At 45.6% G+C, this 26,843-nt stretch overlaps 1 protein-coding gene across 4 annotated transcripts in view; it reads left to right on the top strand.

Moving 5' to 3' along the window:
- The window catches only part of LOC144178500 (neural cell adhesion molecule 2-like), a 389,343-nt gene that overhangs the window by 317,535 nt on the left and 44,965 nt on the right, over positions 1-26,843 (top strand). For all 4 annotated transcript variants that reach the window (XM_077706411.1, XM_077706410.1, XM_077706409.1 and 1 more), the window contains one exon: positions 16,484-16,594. In XM_077706411.1, the coding sequence (XP_077562537.1) occupies positions 16,484-16,594 (111 nt within the window). The remainder of the gene's footprint in view (positions 1-16,483; positions 16,595-26,843) is intronic.

Here is a 26,843-nt window from a genome sequence, read left to right as displayed (position 1 = left end):
TGCGCGAGCAAAGGTTCAGGCCCTGCATAGAGTTTTTGCAACATTTGTGTGGGGCTCTCAATGGGAACCTATGCGCAGGGACAACTTGTTTCTTCCTTTAAAGGCAGGGGGTGTTGGGCTCATGCATTTGTTTGTGCACCAACTTGTGTCTGGTTTTTTCTTCTACAAATTGGTTGATCACCCACTTTTACTGACTGTACTTCAGCAGCGCATAAGTTTCCATTTGCCTTTTTTGCTTGTATGTACGGGCGAGGTCAATACGAAGCCTCCATGGGGATTTCTCAAAGAGGTCGTGGAGTCATTTAACTTTCTTACCGCGCGGTTTTCCTTGGAATATCTGTTTAGCATGTCAAGGAAAACTATGACGAACACTCTTATTGAAAGTCTATTCCCGGTGCCTGTTTATCGCCAGCCTTACTTAGGCCACCAGAAAAGCAATGTTTTAAAACGCGTAATGAGCATGTGTATCCCGCCAAATGCAAAGACATTTTTCTTCAAGCTTCATTCTTCCACACTCCCAGTTAAGACATGGCTGCGCGAAAAAGGAATGTCTATTCCTTGGTCGGCCAATTGTCGCCTCTGTAATCAACCAGAGACAATTGATCATTGTTTTGTGTTGTGCCGGGACGCTGTGTTCTTCTGGGACGTTTTGCAGCGGACACTAAAAAAGGACATCGACATCACCCCGTACACCATTCGCTTCCTGCCATTTGAAGATGTTAATCGGGTGCCATATGACGTTTTCGTTCTCCTAGGATTGTTTAGCTTGTGGAAGTGCCGTATGACTGATCGGCATGCGGAACCCCCTAGGCCGACCAAGTGCATTTTTCGGGAACAGGCGGCATTGGTGCGGAGCGTTTATTCTGCGCAGAGTGATCCACCAGAGTGGCTGCCTCTTTTGGATGCGTGCGTTTGCTTGCCTGAGTTTTGATCTTTGTTCGACTGTCTGTTAGTGCTTAAATTGTGTGTTAAGTGTCTCGTCTTTTGAAGTTTTCTAACATTTCCATGCATTAAAGAAAAAAAAATCACGGTCGTAGCCGAGTGGGTAAGACGACTGACACTGACTTTCTAGTCTACCTCACACAGGCTCGAAACATGCCGGTGCCTTTGTTATTTTTTTTATTGTAAATGCTATGCGCACGGACGCGGACAGACGTTCTGCAGTCCTAAGGTACTCCGCACCTAAAAGCATTCAGCAGTGAGTCGTACTACCAAGTGGCGATTCATATACTATGTAGTAGGGATCTTACGCATTTCATTCCTGGTCTTATATATATATATATATATATATATATATATATATATATATATATATATATATATATATATATATATATATATATATATATATATATATATAGCGAATCAGAAAAATGGGAAATGAGGGGCTCGGTGATTAAGACAGAAAATAAGGATTGGCAGTCAAGAAAACATCCGAAAGTAAATGGGAGGTTGTGGTGGGTCATAGAAACAGACGAAGGATTTTTTTTGAGTCAGAAAGAAAGTGGTGAAAAAATTCCCGCCGGCTGGGATCCGAACCCACGACCTCCAGAATACCGGTCTGGTGCAATAACCACTACGCTACCGGCGGGGCTGGTTCCCTACCCCTTTCTCGGGTATTTATGTTAAGGTATTTTTTGTTTCCTGCACTTGGGGGTGGTTATATATATATATATATATATATATATATATATATATATATATATATATATATATATATATATATATATATATCCCACGTATGCCGCAGTGGTGGAGCGGGTCCAAAGCCCTTTATCCCCTGCCCTTTATATATATAAAGCCCTTTATCCCCTGCCCTTTATATATATATATATATATATATATATATATATATAAAGGGCAGGGGATAAAGGGCTTTGGACCCGCTCCACCACTGCGGCATACGTGGGAGGCTGCTGCTCCGCGACTTCAGCCGCTGGCCACCCACCAGTTTGAAAGTGGGAACAGGCGCCTACCTCGGGGGTTCCTGGAAACCGTAATACCACGCCGTACCGTATCATTGGTTACAAGAAAGTGGTAGGTACTTCGGTACCGCTGGGCACCAACCAGTATAAAATTGGTACAAGCACCTCCTGAACAGGGGATTCAGTGCTTGGGAAGTTACCCGACTTTGTCGGGAAATGCCCCAGTGGAAGGGGTCGTAACTTTTACCGCAGCGATGGCTCAAAGGTACAGCACTCGCCTCGTATGCGGGAGGTCCGGGGTTGGAATCCTGGTACCGCTGGACACCCACCGGTTTCTTTAATGGGTACAGGTGCCCCTGGTCGAGTGCGGACCCTTGAAAGGGGATTTCACGTCTGGAAAGCTGCCTTTACCCTATCGAGGGGCCCCTGACCCTTGTCCATCTGGCGGGGCCCCCGGCCATCATGCCGCGTTGCGCCATTGCCGGGGGTGAAAGAGTCTGGCGGCTTGTCCTGCCACAGGCGGTTGCGAGTTGAGCGTCCATCGTGGCTGTGGAAGGCACCATGTGAATTCGTGTTCCTTGGTGGCGCCGGGCACCTACCGGTAAAATAGGTACAAGTGACTCCCCGTCCTGGCGCTCGGCCCTTGTGTGGGACTACAACGCTTGGGAAGTTCACCCGGCTTGCACGGGAAATCGCCCCTATGGAATGGGGCGGCTGCAAAATCGCAGGAACTTTATATATATATATATATATATATATATATATATATATATATATATATATATATATATATATATATATATATATATATATATATATATATATATATATATATATATATATATATATATATATATATTCCTATATTCTTTTTTTCTCATACCTGGACTAATTTACAAAATCCTTACTCAACTCTTGTCGTCCGTCAAGAGTAATATAAGTTGTATGTACTGTACAGTATACTGTATACAGTACTGTACATACGTATGGTATATTGTAAGGCACTTTTTGTATGTACTGTATACTGTTGGAAATTAACCCCCCTACAATAATGCCCTACGGCAGCTGTAGGAACCTCTAATAACTGTAATAAATAAACAAATAATTTAAATAAACGCCTGAGGGTCCTAATCTATTGCTTCAAATGCAAGTAATTTTGTCAACAGCCCCCAAAAACTTTGTCAGCTGTTGCAAAAGATGTCTGTAAAAAGCGCGCGAATCGTTTCGGTAGAAATAAGTATTTCGGCGGCAATAACATTAACGTCTCAAAATGTTGGGCCAAGCCTCGAAGATATTTTAGGCCTCTCTCTAAATCTGAAGAGCAGGGATCGCAAGTAATACAAACGTTTATTGAAGTAAAATGCGTAAGGGAGCGGAGGGAGACAACTTCGCTTTAAAAAAAGAACAGGAAAGAAACTCTTTGCGCAACTGACCAATATAATTTTAGCTTTGTCATGTTCATTTATAGTCCCCTCGAATTTGTTTAATGTGTGCTTGGTGAGGTAGACAGAGGGAGCCCTCATCTCGTCGCATACCTTTTTAAACAGTCCAAGAGTACGGAGCTAAAGAGAAAGTCATATCTGAAAATAATTTTGTAATTCCTTGGCTGGCCTCGGGTGGTCACTTCGGGCATGGTTGAAACGCCACAAATTCCTGCACCATCGGAAATCACAGGCTTCAGAAACAAGCAAAATTTTATATATAAAAAAAACAAGCGTATTTGCTTCAGTCAAATACGCTTGTCAAATCTCGTTACTACGAACCCCCATTAACGAATTTCTCAAATTTAAGAATATTTTTAGAGTCCCTGCCAGATAGCCTATATTTTAAATGTAAAAATATTTCAGTGTTCCGAGTTTCAATATAGCGCATTTTTCAGAATAACGCACGTAATTTACTTTCCCTATTTTAACCGGGGAACATGCGCATTACGAGTTCGGCCAAACGTTACGGCGTCGCAAGTCTTGCGCGAAACAGAAATCTCCGTTTCTCTGTGTATTCCCTGAGTGCAGTAGCTACCATCATCAGCATGTCGAGTGCCAACAGCTAGCGCCACTACAAAGCCGTGGTTTAATGTGCAGTAGCCTAGCAGGCCTGCCCGCGTTTGCCTCTTTTCTCTCTCGTTGTGTTAGGTGTTGGTGGGCGGTCGGTCGTTCTTCACGCTAATCACGTGTGAGGGCAGGTATTTATTTGTTGTGGGGGATATTGCTGCGAAGTTAGGGCGAGATATAAATACGAATGCAGTTAGCAAAAAATCAAAGGGGAAGCGAGAGCATTCATTGTCTTTAGGGACGATAACGACGCCAAGGAAGACGACTGAGGTTCACCGAACACAGAAGGAGATGAGATCGTGTCGAACATTCATGTTTTAGTGCACATGAACACATTCTACACTTTCATTGCTCGGCGCAAAGACGCACCCGGTGAGGTTTGTGCAAGGTGGAATATGTAGGGGCAGTCCTAATCGGTCATGCGTGCTGCATGCGGGAGAAGAAAATAACTGATTTCTTCGAATAAAGTGCTTTGAAATGAGGACAACATTTTAATTTGAGAGTTTGTCTGTCTGCGCACGCGTCTGCTGCGATGTCATTTTCATTCATAGGTTTGAGCACTGGCTTATAACTGCCAGTTTTTCCTTGCAACGATATTTCGAAATCGCGAACGATTTTCGGCGGTTTAGCGTGATTCGCTATATCAGTATTTGGCTGTAAAACAGCTCAATGCAGTTCATCTCATCAGATCGGGATGGAAGCTCTCTCTCTCTCTCTCTCTCTCTCTCTCTCTCTCTCTCTAAACACGCATACTCTCTATATATACACTGGCTAAGATAGAGCAATCATGTGGTTAGTGGAGCGTTTCTCACATTCATTCTTAGTCGTTGGCGCATGAACTACGGAGGGGTTTGGGTGCTTCGTAGATGGACAAAACCAGGCGGACGCATGGACGGGCAGAATCCTGGGATTTTGTTTGGGTCCCCCAGGGTGGAGCTTTGTGTGGTTGAGAAGAGACGGCATTGTGAGCCGGCATTGAAAGAGGTTCGTACACGCGTAGACATGCCAGCGCTGTGTCCGGAGCACCGAGGAAAACTGCGCAATTACCGGGCGAAAAACTATTTTCCGGCTTGCAAATAACTCCGGTTCGGGCTCCCATTATACCCTTCCGTTCGTTCACTCGGCCTCTGCGTTCCCGGATTCCGGAACGCGCCGCAGCGCTGCCGCGGCAGCGGCGTAAGTAGAGGAGACACAGTGCGCTACTGTACCGGACAGAGTTGGCCCGGCCGAACAATTGCGCCCTGGCCCCAACGGCTGGGTCGTCGCATTTATATGCGGGTTCTCTTCGCGGACGGGCGAGGGGGTGGGGATAGGCGCGCAATAATACGAGCCTAGTTTGGGATGCCCGCGTGTTTGAGATCGTGCCCGGAATACGAAAGCGCTGGATAAAGGCGTCATCGAGAGTGAAGACCATTCCGCGCCGCCGTTTTTCAGCGGCCAGCCGTGAGATACGCACGCGCCGAGCCGTGGGCTCGCGGCCCTTGCCTCGCTGTGTCGGGCCCGGGTGCATATCTAAGCGGACGCGTCCGCGCAGCAGAGGAAAGAAGTATGTAACGGACGCTAAACGCAGAGGCTGGAAATGGAATGCAGAAAACGGAAGGACGGTCCAGAAAACAAAGTTAAGCCGCCTAACCCAGGAAACAGACTCGCTACGACAGATACGGGAGTTTCTTTTTGTTCCTTGGTAGATGGCACGTTTTAGCCGCCAAGTACGGATTTTTTTTGCATTTAATCTCGACAGTTTTGTTTTGCGAAAATAATGAATCGGGTCTTTTTTGCCGAATGGTCGAGTTTCGTTTGCAAAAAAAAAAAAAAAAAAAAAAACATTTCATTCTCGTGCGTCTACAAGCCGGTCGTTAATACTGGGGGAACTAGGCCGTTACGACAGTAGTCTAAATCTCTTTCTGACTTACTCCCTCCCGCCCTACTTCCATGTACGTTTTTTACGAGACGACTCCAGAACTGCATGTGCTCAGGGCAAATACATCCTAGGCTTGCATTGTTTTGTCGTTCATAAGGAAATGACAACAGACAGTGTTTGTGTGTATACCCACTTACCAACCTTGTTTTCTGACAGGCGAATACACCTTGAAATGGCGCAGTGCATTTTCTCTTGTTGGCGTTGCAGACGTTTTAAGAAAACTTCCGTCTCTGAATACATCTAACTACTGCTTCAAGGTTTTATTAAAACTTGGGAAGTTTTTACATTGCCACCAGTAGGTCTGCCTTCTTTGTCTTGCTTAAAAATGCTTTTATTTCGCATGAATATACAAACAAACAACAAAACTTCTCTTGAGATTGCTGAGATTTAGTAGTGCCTCGAACACCCAATTTGTGCCTGTAATAAATGTTAAAACATCCCAAGTATTCCTTGAAATAAAACAACGATGGCTTTAAAATACTAAAATGTAAAACACCGTGAAGGAATCGAGCATATCAGTATCTTATTAGTGCCGTAAGGTGGTAAAGTCCCAATAACACGCGTGATAAGTGAAAAAATTGCTAGAAACTGTGTCTCCTGAAATGCATTCGCGTTCAAGGAAGCTTTTTACCCTTTTCCGGGAGCATTCTTCTCGCTTGCTGGATATAGAAGCCCACAACTGAAGCTCCTCGGTCGGCCATCGTTCTCACATGTACAACCTGCATTCACAAAATTATCATTTTTGATGCCTATGCAGATGAGCCTTATACCCACCGGGCCTCCATTAACAGGTTGCTCGAGAACGAAGAGCTGTGCGGCACAATACAGCCGAACCCGGTCGAAAAAGACGGCAAGGAAAACTTCTGTACTTTGCCGTGTTTTCGCGTGTCGTACTGCCGTCTTGTCGTATTCTTGTGTCGTGACTCTGGTGTTCTGTCGCGTGTTGTATTCCTGCCCTGATTTTGATATTCAGTCGTGCCGAATTCCGGTCTTCTCGTGACCCTGATGTTCCATCAGTAGTTGCATGCATGGTTCGAATGTTATTGCTCCTTGTGAAGAGTAGCGGAAATTGCTGTTCTGTTGGGACTACAGGAATTTTTGTCCTTGAGAAAATTGACTTTCTCGTTACAACAGACATGCGTGTCTTAACAGATGGGTTTGTCGTAATAGCAGGACTTCCGTTGTCACGAAAAAGTTTTGTTGTCGTACGACAGGAATTCTTGTTAGGTTTTTGCGACATTCCTGCTGTGATTTTAGACTTGGAAATGACGGGGCATGTGTGCCCGGCGGAAGGAAAATAGAAAGGATTCCGCTTATTGTACTGGAATATGATTGCACTCGACCGAATTCTTTTGTTGGAAATATCTGGCTTCCCGAAGCCCTGGGGTTTCATGGCAATCGAGAGAAACTGAACTACAACGATGTAGAGGTGACTAAAACTTGAGTGAAATGCTGGTGGAGGGAAAAAAAAACATCATCTTCCCGTAGGGGAACCCTGAGTAGTAGCCGAAGCAGCCATGGGGTCGACTGAAGTTCCCATTAGTTTTCAGTTCGTCGTTTCCGTTGACGTTCAGCTTCGCGTGCCTTCGTTGTATCACTAGCTTCTTGACGTAGTTTGAATGAGTGAAAGACATAAGGCGCGTTCGTAGCACATGCTCCCGTCTCGGTTTGTAGCGCAGTGGAACGCAGTTGGAAGAGCGCCATGTACCTCCCGTTGCGGACAGAGAGTCGTGGGATCGAAACCGGGCGCCGCAACTATTTCTTTTAAATGCAGAGCATTTCAGTAACTCACGATGTCACCCGCGTTGACGTCCGTCGTAGTCCGCACCGTCGTTGTCCGCACCCCTCCCCCTACACTATATAAAAAAAATGCTATCCGGCGCCTGGTTTCGATCCCTCGACCCTGCGGGCGGAACGCAATGTACATGGTGCTCTACCCACTGCGCATTTACTCGAGTCCCCCTTGCGGGGAGATGGGACCGCCAAAAACAACGCGTTGTGGACTGCGCATTAAGGTGCCGGCACGTGCGAGAAGCGCTCGCGCTGTTCGTTCCAGGCAGGGGGCGCGCGAGCACTGCGAAGGCGGGAAATTTGAACTGCTTTGGAGAAACCTCCGTTCAATTCATCAAGAGAGAAGTGAGACAGGGAGGCGAAGAACGTGATTGGTAGTAGCAGTAAGCGGATAACGGTGCCCAGGCCGTTATGGCGAATCACTGCTCTGCATTTACGACAGATTTCACGTTGAGTGGAACGGCTTTAATTTTTTTATAGTGGACTGCGCTGACGACAGCCCGAACGCCGACGGGGCTGAAGAGACGCGCATGCGCAGTGGACTGCGGACGGCGGACAACGACAACGAGGGAGGAAGGGACACAGCCCCGAGCATGAGATGCTTCGCATCTAAAAAAACAATTATCCCTCTGTCGAAATGGCAACGCTGGGGGAATACGAAGCTTTTTAAAATCAAGTCTAACACCAAACGAACCAACCCAGAAGCTATTAGTCGACAGTATGACGTAAGGTTGCACGCTTTTTATGCGAAAACCTGTTTCTTATCGCGATGGTTTACTGCACTGCGATTGTGCTTTCCAGCGTTTTACTCATTCGGGCATTCCATGACGTTTCCTAGCGTTAAATCGTCGTCGTCGTTATACGGAAGGGTGCATTATCTGCCTAATTTTGCACTTCTATGCACTCCTCTGGAAACCCAAACTGTTTTGACCGTGCCGAAAGGGCGTAATCGGATATACGTCGGCTTCATAACGTCAGGGATCCAGGTTTGATTCCGACAACGGGAAGCGGTTTAATTTTTCTTCACCTCATCTGTGACCATCCTCGTCAGAGAAAATTGGCTTTCCAGATAGGCTTTGGGTGGACTACAGCATAGAGGTTTTTTTTACAATATACACAACACAGGAATCTGGCGCTAGCGTCTATGCGGCTCACATCAAGGCCTTCTGTGTCGTCATAAACCGCCATGCGCTCGCCTTAGTTTCATCATTGGCTTGGATTGAAACGTTTAAGTTACCGCAAATTTAAACAAAGTGCCACAAGAACGCAAAAAATAGCGTGCCATTATGTAAGTGGAAAATAAAACCGGTGGTTTTAAAACTAAGGAAAAATGGAGTCAAGCGTATTTTTGCCGGAACGGTTGTGGCTGCTATTCTGCAAGCCATGGTGGTAGTTACGAACAATGTTAGTATTAGGAGGGAGACTCATTAGAGACTCTTATTATATTAATTTTACCATTATTTCAAATAATAAGTTGTTTGAGAGTTTGGAAAGTTTTTTTTGAGCGTGCCTATGAGAACGACGCCTTCGTGGTGAACCGGTGCACACCGTCCGCTACAGTTTAACAAGAAAGGAGAAAATGTGTCGATAAACAGTCGTGGACAATGACAAGATAGGACGGATACAGGCACCCGCATCTGTTGTATCTTGTCTTCGTCGAAGTACATTTTTTTTTTCGTCAGCTACAAATTTCGCGGTGGCATATTACCCGCCCAGTCATACGTCCTTCGACTGCGGCATGACCAACGTCAGTATACGATCACGCACTGTCTGCTGTTTCACCGATCACGGCTACCACAGAACAGGGAAGATTGCGGCTTCCTCGTAGCTCGTAGACGGGTTAATGCATGGTGAAGAGCGCACATCCAAAAAAACTGCTTAAGAATCTAATTGTCATGCCAAACACAAGCCAAAAGGGTGGTCTTCCAATAAACCCTCATGACGACATGGATTACCAGGTGCAGTTTCCTCTCTAGTATACTTACTAAGAAACTTTATGGACTACAGAATACATCAGTGAGAGGCTGAAAGCTTCGCTTTAAAACATAGAGGGGAGTGTAACGTTGGGAAGCTACCACCTGTAAGGAGCAAAATTTAATTTGAGCCTACCGCTAAGAGCCGCGCCTAAAGTGAGATGGTAGCATAAAGTAAAATTATGCACCCCTGCTTCTAACGACGACGATGGTTGAACGCGAATCTTTCTCGTGATGTATTCTTTGGTTGGCCAATCCAATACTGCGAGTTTGTGCGACTCTGGAGGTACGCACCACTTTTCTAGAATACCCACAGCAACTCTCGGGGCTGCACTCAGTGAGCCTAATGTTTGGGTTACGGTGTATGGCGCGAATCGGTACCTGCTGCTTGGCGTTCGCTTCGACCATGTCGAAATAAAGCAATCGGATAGACGCTGGCTGTATGACGCCAGAGAACCAGGGGCGGTATTCTCGTAACTGTCCCCTTTGAAAACGTCCCTTTCGCGTCCCTTTCGCCGTGACGTACTTCCGGTTAAGCAGTGGGCATTGACAGTAGGTTTGTCGCGCTTGCGTTACGCCACTTCCGGTTGTTTGCTTTTAGCCAATCAGGACTCGCCGAAAGGGACACTTTTGAAAGGGACGCAAAATGGACAAAACTCGAGAATACCGCCCCTGGTTCGATTCCTGCCACTGGAAGCGTTGTTTTCTTTCACTTACCCCACTATCATTCGTAATCATCGCTAGAAAAAGGCGTATTTCCTGCAGCGCGGGAATGGCGTACAGTGGCATCAGTGGGGACTCTATAGCTTCGCTTTAATAGTTCCATTAGCTTTTTGGGGGCGATAACACCCGCCATTAGCCCGAATGCCTTTATAATTAAATCAATATTCTGGTTGTGAGGGACAACTGTATGAGGGGTATTTGGGGCACTAAACTACACATAGTGCTTAGGTATCCTCCTAATTTTGTGTTTTTAGTGACTCATTCCATCCTATTATGAGAGCCTTTTGTTAAGAAAACCTTGTAGGTGCTCTTCTTAGTATTTAGGTTTCTTCTAATTTTTTCACGACCATGTTTGTTGATATTCATGCGCGAAAGAAGCACCTGTATTATGTTTTTTATTGGCTCAATTTTCTACTGACTAGTTCTTCAGGGTGTCCCGTGAGATGCTTTACGGGGAATTTAACAGGAATGCTATTTGCTGCACTCATTTATAGATCTTTTTTACCTAGGGCTACCTGGGTATGTGTTTTCACGAGAGTTGGTAATTGTCGGCTTTTGCTTGAGTGGAAAAAATTTTTTTTAGCTTCATAATAAAAATTTGTACGTTGAAACATGGTTGCATAGTAGGAATCTTTTAGCTGTTCTGTAGATTTGTAATATACCGGAAACAATTATACACTGCTTCATTGACCGCAGAAATGCTTGCTGTTCTGGAAAGTCCTTGAAAAGTACGTTGAGTTGAATCCCCACACTCCACGATACATTATTGAACAGAAAATGAAGCACTACTGAACACGAGGCATGACGGAAGAGAGGGGTGAGGAAAAAAAACATAGAATACAAAGAGCTAATAATGACTGTTTTTTTTTTTTTAATGCGGAGCATTTCTTAGGCTCGCCTGGTCCTCCGTCGTTGATGGCGGCGCCGTCCACACGCTCACTGCGCATGCGCAACTCTCCTCCTTATACCCACAGCTCCGCGATACTACACTATAAAAAACAGAAATAGTTAGCGGCGCCCGGTTTCGATCCCACGACTCTCTTGCCGCAACGGGAGGTACGCGGTACTCTTCCCACTACGCTACAAATCCGGGACAGGAGCAATAGGAGCAAGTGCTACGAACGCGCCTTATGTCCTTGACTCATTCAAACTACGTCAAGAAGCTACTGATACAACGAAGGCACGCGAAGCTGAACGTCAACGGAAACGACGAGCTGAAAACTTTAGAGGGGGATGCTGAATTTCCCGTGGGAAAGCTGTGGCGGGAAGCGCAAAGGCAGCTCAACCAGCCCCGTCCGCAGCGCCTCTGATGCTGATTGTGGCAGGATGCCCCTAGGGATTGGCCAACCAAAGAATCCATCACGAGATAGGTTCGCGTTCAACCACCGTCGTCATCTTCCCGTACGGGAACCGCCGAAGAAGAAGAAGAACGAGAAGGCAAAGCTGTGAAGAGGAGGGCGTGTACATTGCTCTCAGCCGGTGCACCAATGTCAACAACCTTTACCTCACCAAAGCTGATGGAGACTACCGATTCTACCACAGAGAGAGCATCGACAAGAACATGATGGACGAGTTTCGGCGCCTCGAGAACCACCGCCTACTCACCGTAACAACAGCACTTGCGTGTCTTTGCCACCGGTGTGGACCCGGACGCGGAATTCGCTCTGGCGCTAGTAAAAACTAGATCTCTCAACATAACGGCAACAAAATGGAACCACACGGAACCGCCAGGATGCTTCGCATCCTCATCAGGGTTCCCCACGGGAAGATGGTGTAATTTTTTTTTGCACAACAAACATATACGGAGTTTGAAACAAGCAACGGGGAAAAGAAGAATAACACACCAAATGAAAACGTAATAACTAAACCGTCATTCACCATACCCCTGTGGACTTACAGGCATTTTACCGTTAACAGGCAGTCCCGATGGATTCTATCTCCTATTTTGATAGCACAACCCTCACAATGCTTACACATTGCACATCAGGCCCTGTGATGGTGGTTCGCGCCTCGAAAAATTGCCTTTGTACTTAATTTGTGTGTCTTGCCTTTATACGCGGCTTGCCGGAACTCTGTCAAGCTGCTTTATTGCAATTTTTTTTCGGCCGCCATGTTTTCACCATTTTTCACCTGGTGTATTGTTTTGGTGAAAATAAACAAATTGAATTGAAAAATCTTTGCATTTGTAAACAAAGAGCAGCGATTCCATACCTTGCAATTAAGTTGCCTGGGGCTTTCAACAGGTCCAGTTACGACAGTAATCCCTTAGTCTCTCATTAGAACACCGTTCCGTCAGTCCAATTTATTACCTGTGGCATGGTATACAGAATGGATAACAGCTCGTCGACTCTCAACGAACTTCGAGACATGCCTCACGCTGCACGTATGTTTTGTTGCTCCATTGTGCCAGCTTTCTTTGGTAAGCTTTCTACACACTGATAAGATTTAACGGCGCCCGAAATACAACCTTCCCATCATGTCGGGCCGCAACCTTCCTTAACCAATGCGAAACCTGACGAAAACACGGCACCACCACAAAAAGCTTCCGTTGGGCGTCGTGCATAACTTCTTGCGTCTTTTTGTATTCTTACACTCCATTTCTTTTTTCACTGCCCTAGGAGAAAAGGTTATTTAAGAAAAGAAGGAATACAAAAATACGGAGGAAATTGGGTCCGACGCTCCGGGGAAGCCTGTTGTGGTGATGCAGCATTCGCATTGGTTAAATAAGGATGCACCCGGAAATGATGAAGAGGTTGTATTTTCGGCAGAGTTAAAACTTGCCAGAATTTACAGAAAAGTCAACGAAGAATGCTTGCCCAGCGACGCAAAAAAGGATAGGCGCAGCGCAAGGCACGTCTCGAAGTTCGTTGAGTGTCACCGAGCTGTTGTGTGTTCTTTCCCATTCAAGATACAGTACATTTCACAGACGGGGTGGTGTTTGATTGAGAGATTAAGGGTTCATCATCGTAAGTGCTATCTGTTTCCATCCCCAGGCACCATACCCTATCATTGCGAGGTATGGAATCGCTGTCCTTTGTATGAAAATGCACATATAACGGCACGACGCAGAAATTAAACACACAAAAACTCCCAAGCATTTCCCCGAGGGTGAACATGGTTAAGTGCGAATGCACGGGGTGATGCTATGAGGGGGAGTAAAGTTAAAATCCGTTGGCATTCGCCCGTGAGCGCGCGCGAGCCGACCCACGGAGGTCTGGCAGTTTATCGCTGCATATATAGGGGGGTACGCCGCGCCGAGCGCGCCGAGCCAGGTGGCTGAGAGAGGAGGCGAGCGCAAGGGGAGAGGGACAGCGGTGCACGGCAGCTGCAGCCGAGCGAGGGGGAGAGGAGAGAGTGTGACGTCACGGTGGAGAGAGAGGCTCGCGGCAGCTGCTGGGGAGAGGAGGTGCGCTGTGACATCATACCATGACGTCACGGCGCGAGGAGCGGTGCGGGGAGCGGCGCGCACCCGCGCAGCCACGGCGAGGAGGCGGAGCGAGCGCGGTCACGTGGTGAAGTGACGTCACCGCGCCGTTGCTACCGACGCTCCTCTCCGCTCCACGCCGTTGCTAGGGAGAGGAGGACTGCGGACGCCGCCGCCGCCGCCGCCGCCGGCGGTGGAAGGTTTGGGGTCGCTTATAAAGTGCATTCGCACTTAAAAAAAGTTTTCAAAGCGCACACCATGATCACAGCCCCTCATGATGAATGTGTGAGCGTGACGACTGTTATGCTATCCAAACACGAGACAGAATTCATCGCGAGCGCCTGTTAATAGTAAAAAGCCTGCGAGCGCACACGTGCCGCAATTCAGTTTCTGAAGATTCAGGTGGTGGTTCTTATTCTTCCCCTCACACCTCGTTCTTTTGTTGTTAGTAGCGCTTTGTATTGTAGGTTTAATTTCATTACTCGCCTTTTTTTTCGGTGGCGCTTTATTTTCTGCTTAATATAAAATACCAACTAGCCTACTTTGCCGCTTTGTTATGGGATACCTCGTGGTTTCCTACGCAATTGGCCTTATCAGCTGTTTTACCTAAATCTCCTGAACAGTTTACGTACAGCAAGCATGTTCGACAGGCACGTTGGACTGATGTATCCTGAAAGTCGCACATTATTAAACTAATACTTCATTTCGAAGGTCACTATGACCAGAGTCCCTCAGTGCTATTCTGGTCACGACGTTCCACCGTAACTCTATGGGAGGAGGCTGCTATGTTGCCGAAGCCGCCGCGCGGCGGAGCTGGGAACACGGAGAGGGCAGACGAGACCTGCGCGCTGCATCGACGAAGCTAGGCTCCCACGGAAACCAGCGGCGTCGGCAGGTTTTTCTCGCAGTTTCAAGGAATTAGCCGATCGCAACTTTTAGATAACCGACTGATAGCAACTCTTAGAGCTGGCCACCGACCCTCGGGCGCCCTCTCTAAAGTATTGTTCCTACTACGCGCACCGGAATTATGCTCAGCGTCGACGAAATTCCCGCGTTTGTCAACATGGCATGTGCATTACCAGAGTCCTTCAAAACCATTGTGGGGCTCTGGCATTACAAAAGGAGCTGTCATTCCCTCATAACATATATTCGCCGTCGTGGTGGCACTGTAGACGTGTAATGACTTTGAATTTCTCTTGGCGCCGCGGCGCGCCTTTCCCTATTCTTCTGTGGCCACACGATTGACGCCACATCGAGCGTAACCCCACCCACCAGCATTGAGTGGCTCTTCTATGAGCTAAACGATCTGACACCTCTTTTGTGTCCTGTTGTGCTTTTGTATGTATCATTCCCCCTTACTAGCAGATATTATTGTCCCTGTTCATTTTTTACCCTTCTGTATTCAGAGCACTGTGAATTAAAAACAGGTATGGGATACATCCTTCTGTATAGCTGTGTTACCTGCCATGATTACACAAGAAAAATATCCATGGTCTAGCGATATTGCCGCAGGTTCTGACACCAATGGCCTGGGATAGAGTTTGAGCAATTCCTGGAATGATCTTTCTTATACATTCTATTCTTAGATTAATCTACGCGTTTGTTTAATATAAGGATGTTTATTATCTTTTCAGTACGTTTACGTGCGGGGCGCCGCCTATCACTACGTTTAATTAATGTTCTGCGTCACGGACGATGTGTGGGGCGTGTGCCTACATGAAAGCAGGGTGTCGTCACTGCATTGCCGTATACTCTAGGGAGAGGTTGGCTGTAAAGATAAGTGCAACCCGAAATAACGTTCTGTAAACCGTTATACTGCAAAAGCAGGTCTGTGGAAGAAAGACTGCGCCATGGCGATACATGGCTGCTATATTCATCAGGCGATCACTGTGAACTTAAGCGGAGGTTCCATTTCACAAGGATCGTTAAGCTGCGCCAAAATGTCCTGTAATTTCGCCCGGGCATCAAGTCAGAAAACCCGCATATCGGTTTAGCGAATATCACAACATTTCGAGCAGTTAAGAAAGTTTAGCTGTGACTATGTGTTATGCATAATGTTAGTACGAAAACCTGTTTTCAGAGCTTGTTGTGAGATGATGAAGAAACGAAGGGAAAAAATCTTGTTACGTCTCATTTCGCGAGCGCGGAGCATTCTGACGTTTATTCCGGCTCGCCAGCGACCACTTTCGCGCTTGGCTTGGCACAAGCAACTTTGGCGTTTGCGTTTATGAAAACCCAGTTCTTTCTGCGTCAGCTTTCGTATACTCACTTTCTTTTTTTCCTGTCGCATCCTCAAAAAATTCCCCCCGAATCGCTACTTCGTTTCTTTTTTGCGCTCCTAACCGGAGCCTGTTGTTGCGGTTGGCGTGTTTGTAGACCAGATTGCTGTCACGGCGCCCGCCCTTGGGGTGAGAAGTGTCACAAGGATGCGCGGAGCATTTCCTATCCGCGCAGTGGTGGCTGCAACAGCGGACAACTCCCGCATGCCCGAGAGGCGCGACACGGCCAGCGATGCGCAACAACGGAGTAGGCAGGGGGGTGTGCTGCCCCTCCGCTGAGTCTGGCGTTCCGCTGTCGATCCCGCGCTCGCTCCGCTCTGCCGGGCGATCCCAGCCGCGCTCTCCTGCGCTGGCATCAGTCCTAACCCTCGCCAACTCTCTTCTCCCGCATCGCAGTGCCCCCCGGCGACCCCGTCATCCTGGACGAGGACGGCCGTAGGATGGAGGGACTGGTGGGTCGCTTCAACGAAGGGGAAAATCTCCGGCTCGTCTGCCAAGTGGAAGGAGGTGGGTTCGGCCTGCCGAGAAATACACTCCTCGCGCGCCGCGCAGCGTCGCTCTCTGCGTTCATTTCTTTCCTCTCTATTTCTTCCTTTTTTTACGTCATGTTTTTCTATACTTATTATATTGCGCCGACCCTTCCTGCTTCCTCTTCCCACCGATGCGCCATCCTTATAGCTCTGTGCTCTTTCTTTCCGCAGCCTCTCGCCATCCCTTCTGCCGACGCGAATCAAGTTTCGGCCCCCTTTCGCTGCTTACGAACGTTAGTTCCACCCGTGGACGCGTTGCATTCCTCGCGCATTCCGTCTCTTGCTTGCCGCGTCCCGCTTTTACTCTGCCACCCCCCTCTTCTTGTTTTTTTTTTTTCTCCGCTCGCCCGGACGCGTTAGGCGCAAGTTTTGGTTCACAATTTCGCTCGGGCTATACCGTTGATGGAGGTGCGTTCGCTTTATACGCCTGCCGCTTTTCGTGAGCAGAGGAGTTGCGAAGTGCGCTGTCAGTTCTCTTCATCGCACCTCCGTTCCGCAAAACTCATTCTTACCTTTTTTTTTTTTTTTTTCATTTATGCAAGAGACGCTTGCCTACTGGAGCTAGTTACGGTTCGCGTTTTATTTGTCCCGTTTTCTTTTCCGCCTATTTTTTTTTTTGCAAGCTGCTGCTGTTCGCCAAATAATATCGACGTCACCTGAATTTCCTAGACGCGTGTGTCAGCTTATTCTGCTCGAATTTCTATTATTTTTTTGCTTGACAGTTCTTGCTGAAGCACTTTATGTGGCGTAATGGTGTAGTGACCGATTTTCGACTCTCAAAGAGCACTTGATTGGGGCCCGTCCTTGCTACCACATTGTCAGTAATTTCGGGTGTCCCTACCAACGTTGTGAAACTGCATCTGTCCTGTCATCTCCTTCCTGCATGTTACCGATCACGATGCATGTAAATACTGTAATTAGAAGCATTCTTCGCCTACTAAATCCTTGTTTCAAAGACCTGGGTGGCATGCCCTCATAAAAATGGTTACCAGGATTTAATAAACTTGTTATAGAGATTGCTCAAAAGAATTTTATAAACTTTTTGTCAACATTCGATAGAATATTTCTATTGAGTTACCATTACAAATTCGTAACCGCGTTTTAATTAAAAGCCTATAGAGCCAAGTCAGTAGACCTTATCGGTTCTGAATGTAGTTCCTTAGGAGTTTTTTATTTGGTTCTTATAAAATAAATTCAATAAGTTTTTATGCAATTCTTACTGAGTACCGTCGCAACAGCCTGTTGCATGGGAGTCAGGTTTGAATACAGTTTCTGGCGGATTTTTATTAAATTAATGGCAATTATTTTTTTATAAAATTCTTATTGAGTATATTTGTAACACCCTATTGCGTGTGAATAAAGTTTGAATAGACTTTTTGATGAGTTTTTATTAAATTTGCCTGCATTAGCTTTCTTAAAATTATGTTTGAGTATGGTCTTAACAACCTGTTGCGTGTGAGTCAGCTTTGAATAGAGTTTCTGACGGGATTCTATTAAATTTGTCTCAATTAGATTTCTATAAAATTCTTATAGTGCCCAGTCATCACAACCTCTTGCATATGAGCTAAGTCTGAACAGAACGTCTGATGAGTTTTCATTAAATATATCTCTATTAGCTTTCTATAAAATTCTTATTGAGTATAGTCGTAATATCCTGTTGCCTGTGAGTGAGGTTTTCTGGCAAGTTTTAACAGAGGTTCTTTGTAGGGGCTCGAACTGTCCGGCGCTGATGTCCGCCATCCCAGGCGGCACCGCTACCAAGTGCTCCCAAGACGTAGTGATGGGACGTCCATCGCGCCATCTTGGTTGATGGGGCGGGGCAGGCGGCGCAGTAGCAGCCCAGATGTATGCACCGATAATCTACCAGACCTCCGTGTGTGGGCTATAGAAACCCAATACAGAGTCTGTTGAAACTCAACATAATGAAGGTAACAAGATGCTTGCTGCGTCTTCGTTATAAAAAGTTTATTGCCTGTCTAATGACCACAGTCCACACATTACGAGTTCGATCGACCCTATAGAAAGGCAATACAGAGTATGTTAAAACTCAATATAGTGAAGGCAATAAAGTTCATGTGGCATTTTTGCAATAAACAGTTAATTGATTTTATATTGGCCGCAGTCTTTAAGATGGGAGATTTGGTTTACTCAAAAGAAACGCAATATGAAGTGTATTAAAACTCAGTGTCTTGAAGGAAATAAAATGTTGGTTGAGTTTGTGCAATACAAAGTTTGTTGACTTTTTAACGAGACCAGTCTATAAGCGATGAGTTTTAATTGACTTTTTATTGACTCTATAGGAACTCAATAGGGGGTCTATTAGAACTCAATGCCCATTTGCATGAGGGTGTTTCTAGCTTCCTATCCCCGACCGGCCTGCAAAGACTGCACCACCGCGTAATGAGTGTTATAGTGGTGAAGCAAATGTCACTAACAATTCAACGTATGCTTGCACTACTGCACTGGTAGCCGAACTGCTGGCACTGCATGATGTATGTCCTGTAATTGTTGTTTTGATTGATTGATTGTAAGGTTTGACGCGCCGACGCAATGCAGGTGATGAGGCGCGCAGTAGTGGAAGGCTCCGGTTTAATTTTGACCCCCTAGGGATCTTTAACCTGCACCGAAATCTCGTTCACACGGGCTCCTGTAATTATTCAGAGACCGTTCTCAATGAAAGCCTGTGAGGTAATAGGCCAACAATGCTTCGAAATTAGCGACAATAAGCACAGAGGGATTCAGCTGGCAACTTTCGTTTGCAAGGTTCGGTAAAGAATTGTTATGCCGAAGCGTTTTTCGTATATTTCACTCATTTTCCGGTATCGTTTTTATGTTTTACGCGGAGTCTTGCAAGGAGAAATTTTCCCCTCCACTGTCACCAAACGCACGGTTCCCACACGTAAACTGCACTATGCATCAAGGACACCCTAAACACATTTGCGGCAAGGCGCTATTGCACCAACGCAAACAACGTTCTTTTATTAGGGGTATACATTTGATCGGTTTGTTACAGAAAAAAAATATTAAAAGAAAAAAAACTGAGAGGAGAGAGACAGAAAGAGAGAGAGAGAGAGAGCGAGGAAGGGAAGGAGAGGGAAAGATATATATATATATATATATATATATATATATATATATATATATATATATATATATATATATATGTTTACGCACAAAGTAGAAGTACGCTATTCGGGGACTTTATTTCCAACGTTTCGACCTGAGACAGGTGATTCCTGAGGAAAGCCTGTCTCAGAAAAAAGTCTCCGAAGAGCGTACTTCTACTTTCTGCGTATTCCTGCATCAACTAAGGACTCTACTTCACGACTCTATATATATATATATATATATATATAGGATTAGGAAATGAGGGGCTCGTTAGGAAATCTATATATATATATATATATATATATATATTATTCGGCCTCAGACCTCTGCCAACATTTCGACAAGGAGACTTTTTCAAGTAGTTTTTCTGTGACCATCTTCAATATATATATATATATATATATATATATATATATATATATATATATATATATATATATATATATATATATATATATATATATATATCGATGAGTTTTGCAACGGGCCAGAAGAAACGTTCATGTACAAGATAAGAACAACTGTGCGGTTAGCTTGTTTATTATAAATTAGTCCAACAGTTTCGGAAGTGGAACTTCCTTCCTCATGGACAATCCGATGTAATATATATATATATATATATATATATATATATATATATATATATATATATATATATATATATATATATATATATATATAGAGAGAGAGAGAGAGAGAGAGACTGTTTCGTACTGCCAAGGAGGCCCGCAGCAGACGTCTTGTGCCTGTGCTACAGGGCGGTTTCAAAGGCCTTCCAGAGGCCATTGAACTAATTGTGAATCGAGTGCCCCTTTGTAAATACATAGGAAGCAGTTGTGGGCGAGAGTCCAATTGTCAATTAAAAGTTACCGGGCGGCACAGGTAATTCCCTCACCGCGCAACTAAGGCCAACGACGCTACACAGCGTAACAGGTGCCCGTAGTGTCAGAAACTCAATAGCACACGCACACACGCACACGCGCACACAAACACTACTTCTCTTTGCCAAATAATGCTTCAAATTGAAAGGCAGTCATCGAAAGTTATTTCGGCTTTTAATTTTTACAAGTGACTGCTGTACCATCAAGGACGTCTTTTATGGTCCTGCTCACCATGATGCGGGCGCGACCCGAACCACACTGATCGTTTTTTTTTTTTCGTTTTTTTCCGTAGAAGCGAAGACTGTGTCGAGAATTCGCTTCACGGCCCACGTGTCGTTTCGGTGCGCAAAACCCACAATATTTGAACAGTAACAGGTGCCTGCTGCTGGAGAAACTTAAATAAAGGAAAAGATCTATGCATCTTCATTAAGCGAAGCCGCCGCAATTACGTAAGCTTAACGCGAGAACACGGAGCTATTTTTCGGACATTTCGCAATTTTCAAGCGCGTGCTGCGAGACACGCACATAATAAAGGACACTTTGCTCTTGTATGCAAAGAAGCCCAAATGCTTATAGCATGTTAATATCGAGTGGTAAAATTGCGCTGGTGCTCTCACCACGCTCGATTAATCAGCTTTTGTGCAACGCATAAAATAAGGTACGGTGAATGGAGGCTTTACCAAACAATCTTTTCTTTTTGTCTCGACGTTACTTCCATCTCATTTGTTCTCACTTAAGAGAAAATATTCGAGCAGCATTCAACAAGGCAATTTCGTTAAAACGTTTCAAAAAAAAAAAAAAAAAACCTTGCAAAGCATGCGTTTTTGGCCAGCGCAATACAAATCAAAGTTTTGGTGGAGCTGACTTGCGGCGTGTTTTTTAAAGAATTTCGCACCATAGCCACCGTCATGATCAGCGACGAGTAATTGCTATTTTGTGATTGTGTTGCTCTGGCACTGCGCATGCAGCGCTTATGCCTTTAATAAAAAGAGTGCTCACTAATGCACCTCAATATCTCACGGGTAAGGTACACTTTCTTAGGCTGCTTCAAAAGGACCACTGAATTTTTTATGCGCTACATCAATAAACAAATCGTTTAACACCACTCGCAACAGTGGTTGAGGTACACCTATTTAGGAGGAAAACGTTTGCGGTAATCCGGAAAACACCGTCAACATCAATCAATCAATCAATCAATCAATCAATCAATCAATCAATCAATCAATCAATCAATCAATCAACAATCGATCGATCGTCGAATCAATCATTCGATCAATCGATGAATAAATGAATGAAAGTACCAATCAATTGATGAATAAACCAATGAATTGATCGATCGATCAATCAATCAATCACACAATATATAAATAAATAAACAACCCAATCAATCAATCAATCACACAATATATAAATAAATAAACAACCCAATCAATCAATCAATCAATCAATCAATCAATCAATCAATCAATCAATCAATCAATCAATGGTTCGATCGTTCGATCAAACAACTTGTTTGGTGAAAGCAAGTTGGGAGGTAAGCAAGCAGGCACTGAAACAATCAAGAGCATGCAAGCAACAAGCGACAAGCAACTAAGCAAGCAAGCCGTCAAGCAAGCAAGCAAGCAAACAAACAAACAAACAAACAAACAAACGAACACGAACGCGTCGCGCTATAAGATGCCTCGCGCTTCACATACACGAGGAGCGTTGCGAACTTTTGTTCACGCACATGAATCTACCAAACCTTAAAGGTGTTGTGCCACCAAATTTTAACTCTGTAAAAAGCCTGCTGTAGGCTTCCTCTGCATGCAACGACCCTCAACACGAAGTGCTGGGTACAGCAAGCGCTTAATATATATTTTAATTCGCTTCTAAACATTACCTAAATGCTCTTCTGGAAATCGGGACCCATCGCTAGCGCCACTAACCATGACGTCAGTGAATTACCAGCACAGCAAAGTTTGTGACGTCATACAACGTTAGCGACTCGAGCGACGTCCACGTGAACTCCAGTTACCACAGTTTGGTCGCTTCGTCGTATCGACACACTATGCCGATACGAACAATACGAAGGCGACGACGACGCGACGCCGACGAGTCGCCAAAACATCGGCCAACTGCCGAATTGCCAGACCGCTACGCCGACACTACAAACACTACGCCGACGGCGACACAAACACGTCGGCCGATGGAAAGTCGCCGTAGTGTGACTGACTCGCCGACCGAAGACGCTAACAGAACCGGTCGCCTGGCTGGTCGCACGACGCGTCGTCAATCGACCGAGAAGCGAAAACTGCGCCCCGACAACATTCGTGCCGCAATAAACGCGGCTCTATTTTGTTAGTTGCTGGAGGGTACTAAACTCAGCAAGTTCCATGAAGCCCATACAACTCAACACTAGCGCTAATGCGATCCGTATTTTGGCGTTCGACGCTTCGGCCGTGCTCTTCGGCGACGCCGCTACCCCGGAATGCGGGTGCGATCGGCTCGCCTGTAGAAAATATAAGGTCAGTTTCGTGCAGAAGAACAGTTACGTAGGGTAATTTGGGTAATGAGAGATCAGTATCGGCAAGGGTTTTTAACGTAAAACGTAAAACCAAAGTACGGCAAGCACTATCCCTTCAGTGCAAAATCGCAGCCGCAGCCGGGCACACTTATTTTTGCGAGCGCTTTCGCAGAAGAGCAGAGTTGAAGGCGATAAGCTGTCGCGGGGGCTTCGCGGAACCTTGCTGCGCAAGCGCTATTTAAGAAATTTGAGTTTACAAGCCAGGAATTCTGTAAACTAGCTAGTAAACACCGACGTACCACTGCAAGGATGGGCCTCCATCTAGTACACCGGCTATATCGCGGTGTGAAACCGTTTGTTCGCTGGCTCAGTGGTCTCGCGCGTTCCGGCCGCCCGGTCAACGTTGCGGGTTCGATTCGCGGCGGGGCAACTTTTTTTTTTTAGCGTTTTTTTTAGCATTTTCATGGTTTGCATATCCACGGTTTTCATTTGTCTGCATCCGAGGATGCAGACAAAGAATCCGCGTCGGAGCTGTCGCGGCTTTACGTGACGAGTCGGCGTGTTTACTTCCGTGGTGAAGCACGTATGTGGGGGAGCAGACGCCGCAGTAAAGTCGCAACGTACCGCAGCGCCGCCGTGGCAGAGCCTCCTCGCAACACTGTGACGTCACTGCTTGAATCGGCGCCCAGAAACCGAAACCGAATCCTGTTCACATGAATCGTGCGATAATAAATTTTTTACTCAGAATATGTGCATGTGAGAGCATGTATCATGCTTTCTAACGAATTATCAAACGTTTGCAGCAAAGAATGCACAAGCAACAAATTTGGTGGCACAACACCTTTAACCATAAACAGCTTAGCTCTGAAACAAAAGAGTCAACGGGGCTGGTAATTGGAGCTGTTGAGAGGTAAACCACCGGACAGGGTTCTTTAGTTATCGGCAGCTGCGCCGTCACCCAAATGGTCGAAAAAAGTATCAAGGCTTTTTTTTTTCATTTCATCTGTTTTGGGTTGTTAAACTAAGTTGGCTCAACAGGAGCCAGTGTGGGCGTCTGCACTTAAAGGTTCTTTACGACCTCTCCAGATTCGGTGCCCTTAATTTGCTATTGTAGATGTGAAACCAATCTGTATTTTAGTTAGGAGAGCACCAAAAATCCAGGTTATGCATTCGTGTTTTAGCGTCAAGCGAGTCCAGGGCTTCCCTCGCGCTGAACAATTTTGACATGTGTAAGCCTTGCACCACTGCTAGTAGTTGGGAAAGTCGTTTGTACATGCATACTTTGGCATCATGCACGCTGTTGTGGCAGAACAGTTTTTTTCAGCTGTTTGGTGCTCGAGAAATGAAGTAGGCTTTAAAAAAGCGTAGCAAAAAAAAAGCGACGCAAGAAAAACAATTTCAAAAAAGTTTTTCCGAAAATTCAACGCCAGGAAACCTGCTGGGTCAAATCCTATGGGGTCCAGGAAAACTTCCGGGGGTATAATTTCTCACGCCTCCTCCAGTGATTGGCTGCGTGCGAAAAAATGTATGGTTTACGACGCGCATAGTCAATCACGGGAACACGCGAACAAGCGAGCCGGAACTTTTCCGGCGCAGCATAGAATTTGGTCCCGAGTTCACCAAGATATGCTTCACACACAAAATGCTTTCAAGCAAAAACAAGAAGCCTATAAAGATGTAACTTCGTAATGCGCAAAGCTCTTCATAGAAGAGTCACAGTGGAGATGAATCGTACGACGTAATGCAAACAGAAATTGTGAAATATTCTCGGTGTTTGTTCTTCCAGCACGCTCGGAACTTGCCGTCAATATTTTTCAGTCTTAGTTTTGTGTGCAGTAAAGGCTGGCTCCGGTTCATTTTTCGATTAGCGCAAGTTCATTACATACATTCGCCGACACTGTTTGCACGGCATATCGACAACCTGTAACAGGGTAGCCTGACACATGGTTCGTTCTAAGCAATCTTTTTACCTCTCTCCATTACCAGTCAAGCATCCTAAAATTTCCATGGCTGGCAGCGAAGGGAAAAAATTGGCCGCGTATCTGCTCCTTCCGTTGCAAATGTCGTCAAAAGACGATGGTCTTTATCGACTTTTGCCAAGTAAATGCCTCCCTTCGCTTTCCCGCTCACCTCTCATGTTGTGCCTGTTGCGTCGCACTCCTCCCAAGGTAAAGACGCCAAATGTTTGCTTAAATCATTTTAAATTTCCCGCGTTCCACTGCTCCAAACCGGGTGTCTCGATACCAACGCTGCCGTACGGCGAAGACGCGTGTGAATCGAGGCGCCCTACTTCAACGTTTATAGAACCACGTTTCCCTAGTCCACGTGCGTTCCAAGCAGAACGTGGAACCTATCTAGTGGAACCTTTCGTAACTCTTGCCACTTGATTTCTTCAAATGCCGCCAGAAGCTATATGGCGCGGGCGACAGCAGGCGATGGCGGAGTGATATTTTTTTCTTCAGTTGATGAAGTATTCAATCTCGCCAAAATCAAACATGTACAATTTTTTATAAAGGAACGCTGCCAATATCACTTCTTTATTAATTTGTTGTCTTATATATGCGTAATGTCTTGTTCTTCTTCAACAATATTGACAAGTATGAACATTACACCGGACTTAGACGGGCACATTTAGCTGTGACTATATAAGACTATTGCGCAGGCATTATTTTTCTTTGGCCGGGTGGCTGAATCGAGTTACAGACAGACAGACAGACAGACATACAGACAGACCAAAATTTCTGGGCTTAAGTAGCCCAAGAAAGACTATCGTCTTTAAAAAAAAGGCCACCATCCCGCCCTGCGAAAGTGTATGTCCACCGAAGCTTATGTAAGCCACGACACATGCTGATGCAAAACGGCACGGCACCTCGATCAAGCGCACGCATGCGCTTGATCGAAGGACCGTGGGGAGGGTATGAAATGTTCCTCGCGTGTCGGAAGGCTTGTCACTTGCACTCGGCTTCTCTGGCGGCACAGCCTAACGCATGCGCTCGCCCTAAAACGATGTCAACCCCGCTTTTCGCGAGTAGCTGCAAATCTAGAATTTACCAGGAACACATAAAGAAGAGGTCCCATTGTTCACAGGTGCCTTATCATCTATCATGCGGTTTCGATGCCTGTTTTGTGGTTTTTTTTAACGAATACTAAACTCTATGCTGTATGCCTACTTGCAAAGAAAGACTGCGCTGGGCTACTCTGGCGCAAAATGCTAGTTCCTGCCTAGCCTCACGCATGCGTTCGGCATCTTGGCGCGAGAAATGCTGGATCCTGCCTGGGCTTTTGTTTACGACACGAAATGTTCTGACCAACGAAAGGCTACGAGCTCCGCTGTAAAACCTGAATAATGTTCCCAGTGTGCCCAAAGAATCACTTGAGCTGCTGTTTTTACAACGTTATTCATGCCGCTATCTCCGTCGGTTTCTTGCGAATTACCTGAAACCTGGGAGTGTCTTACAAACGAGTGAATCTCCCTACCGAATACTCGTGCCGCGGGATTGTTAAGCCTGTCAGTCTTAGGCTGCTTGCCATCTGTTTCGGACTTGGCAGTAATTAAATACAGTAATTAAATTACAATAATTAAATTACTTTCTGCTGTAATGTGTAATGTAATGAATTACTTTTGAGTGTTGGTGATTTAGTAATGTAATAAATTAGTTCAGGTCAGTAATTTCACGGAAATTACTCACTACGATATAGGCTGTCCGCTTCTCTTACGGCATAAAAAGTTG

Source organism: Haemaphysalis longicornis, unplaced genomic scaffold, assembly GCF_048455015.1.
Source record: "Haemaphysalis longicornis isolate Haplotype H1 unplaced genomic scaffold, Haemaphysalis longicornis Haplotype H1 scaffold_4, whole genome shotgun sequence".
In the NCBI taxonomy this organism is placed as follows: Eukaryota; Metazoa; Arthropoda; class Arachnida; order Ixodida; family Ixodidae; genus Haemaphysalis; species Haemaphysalis longicornis.
This window is presented reverse-complemented; position numbering and strand designations above follow the sequence as displayed.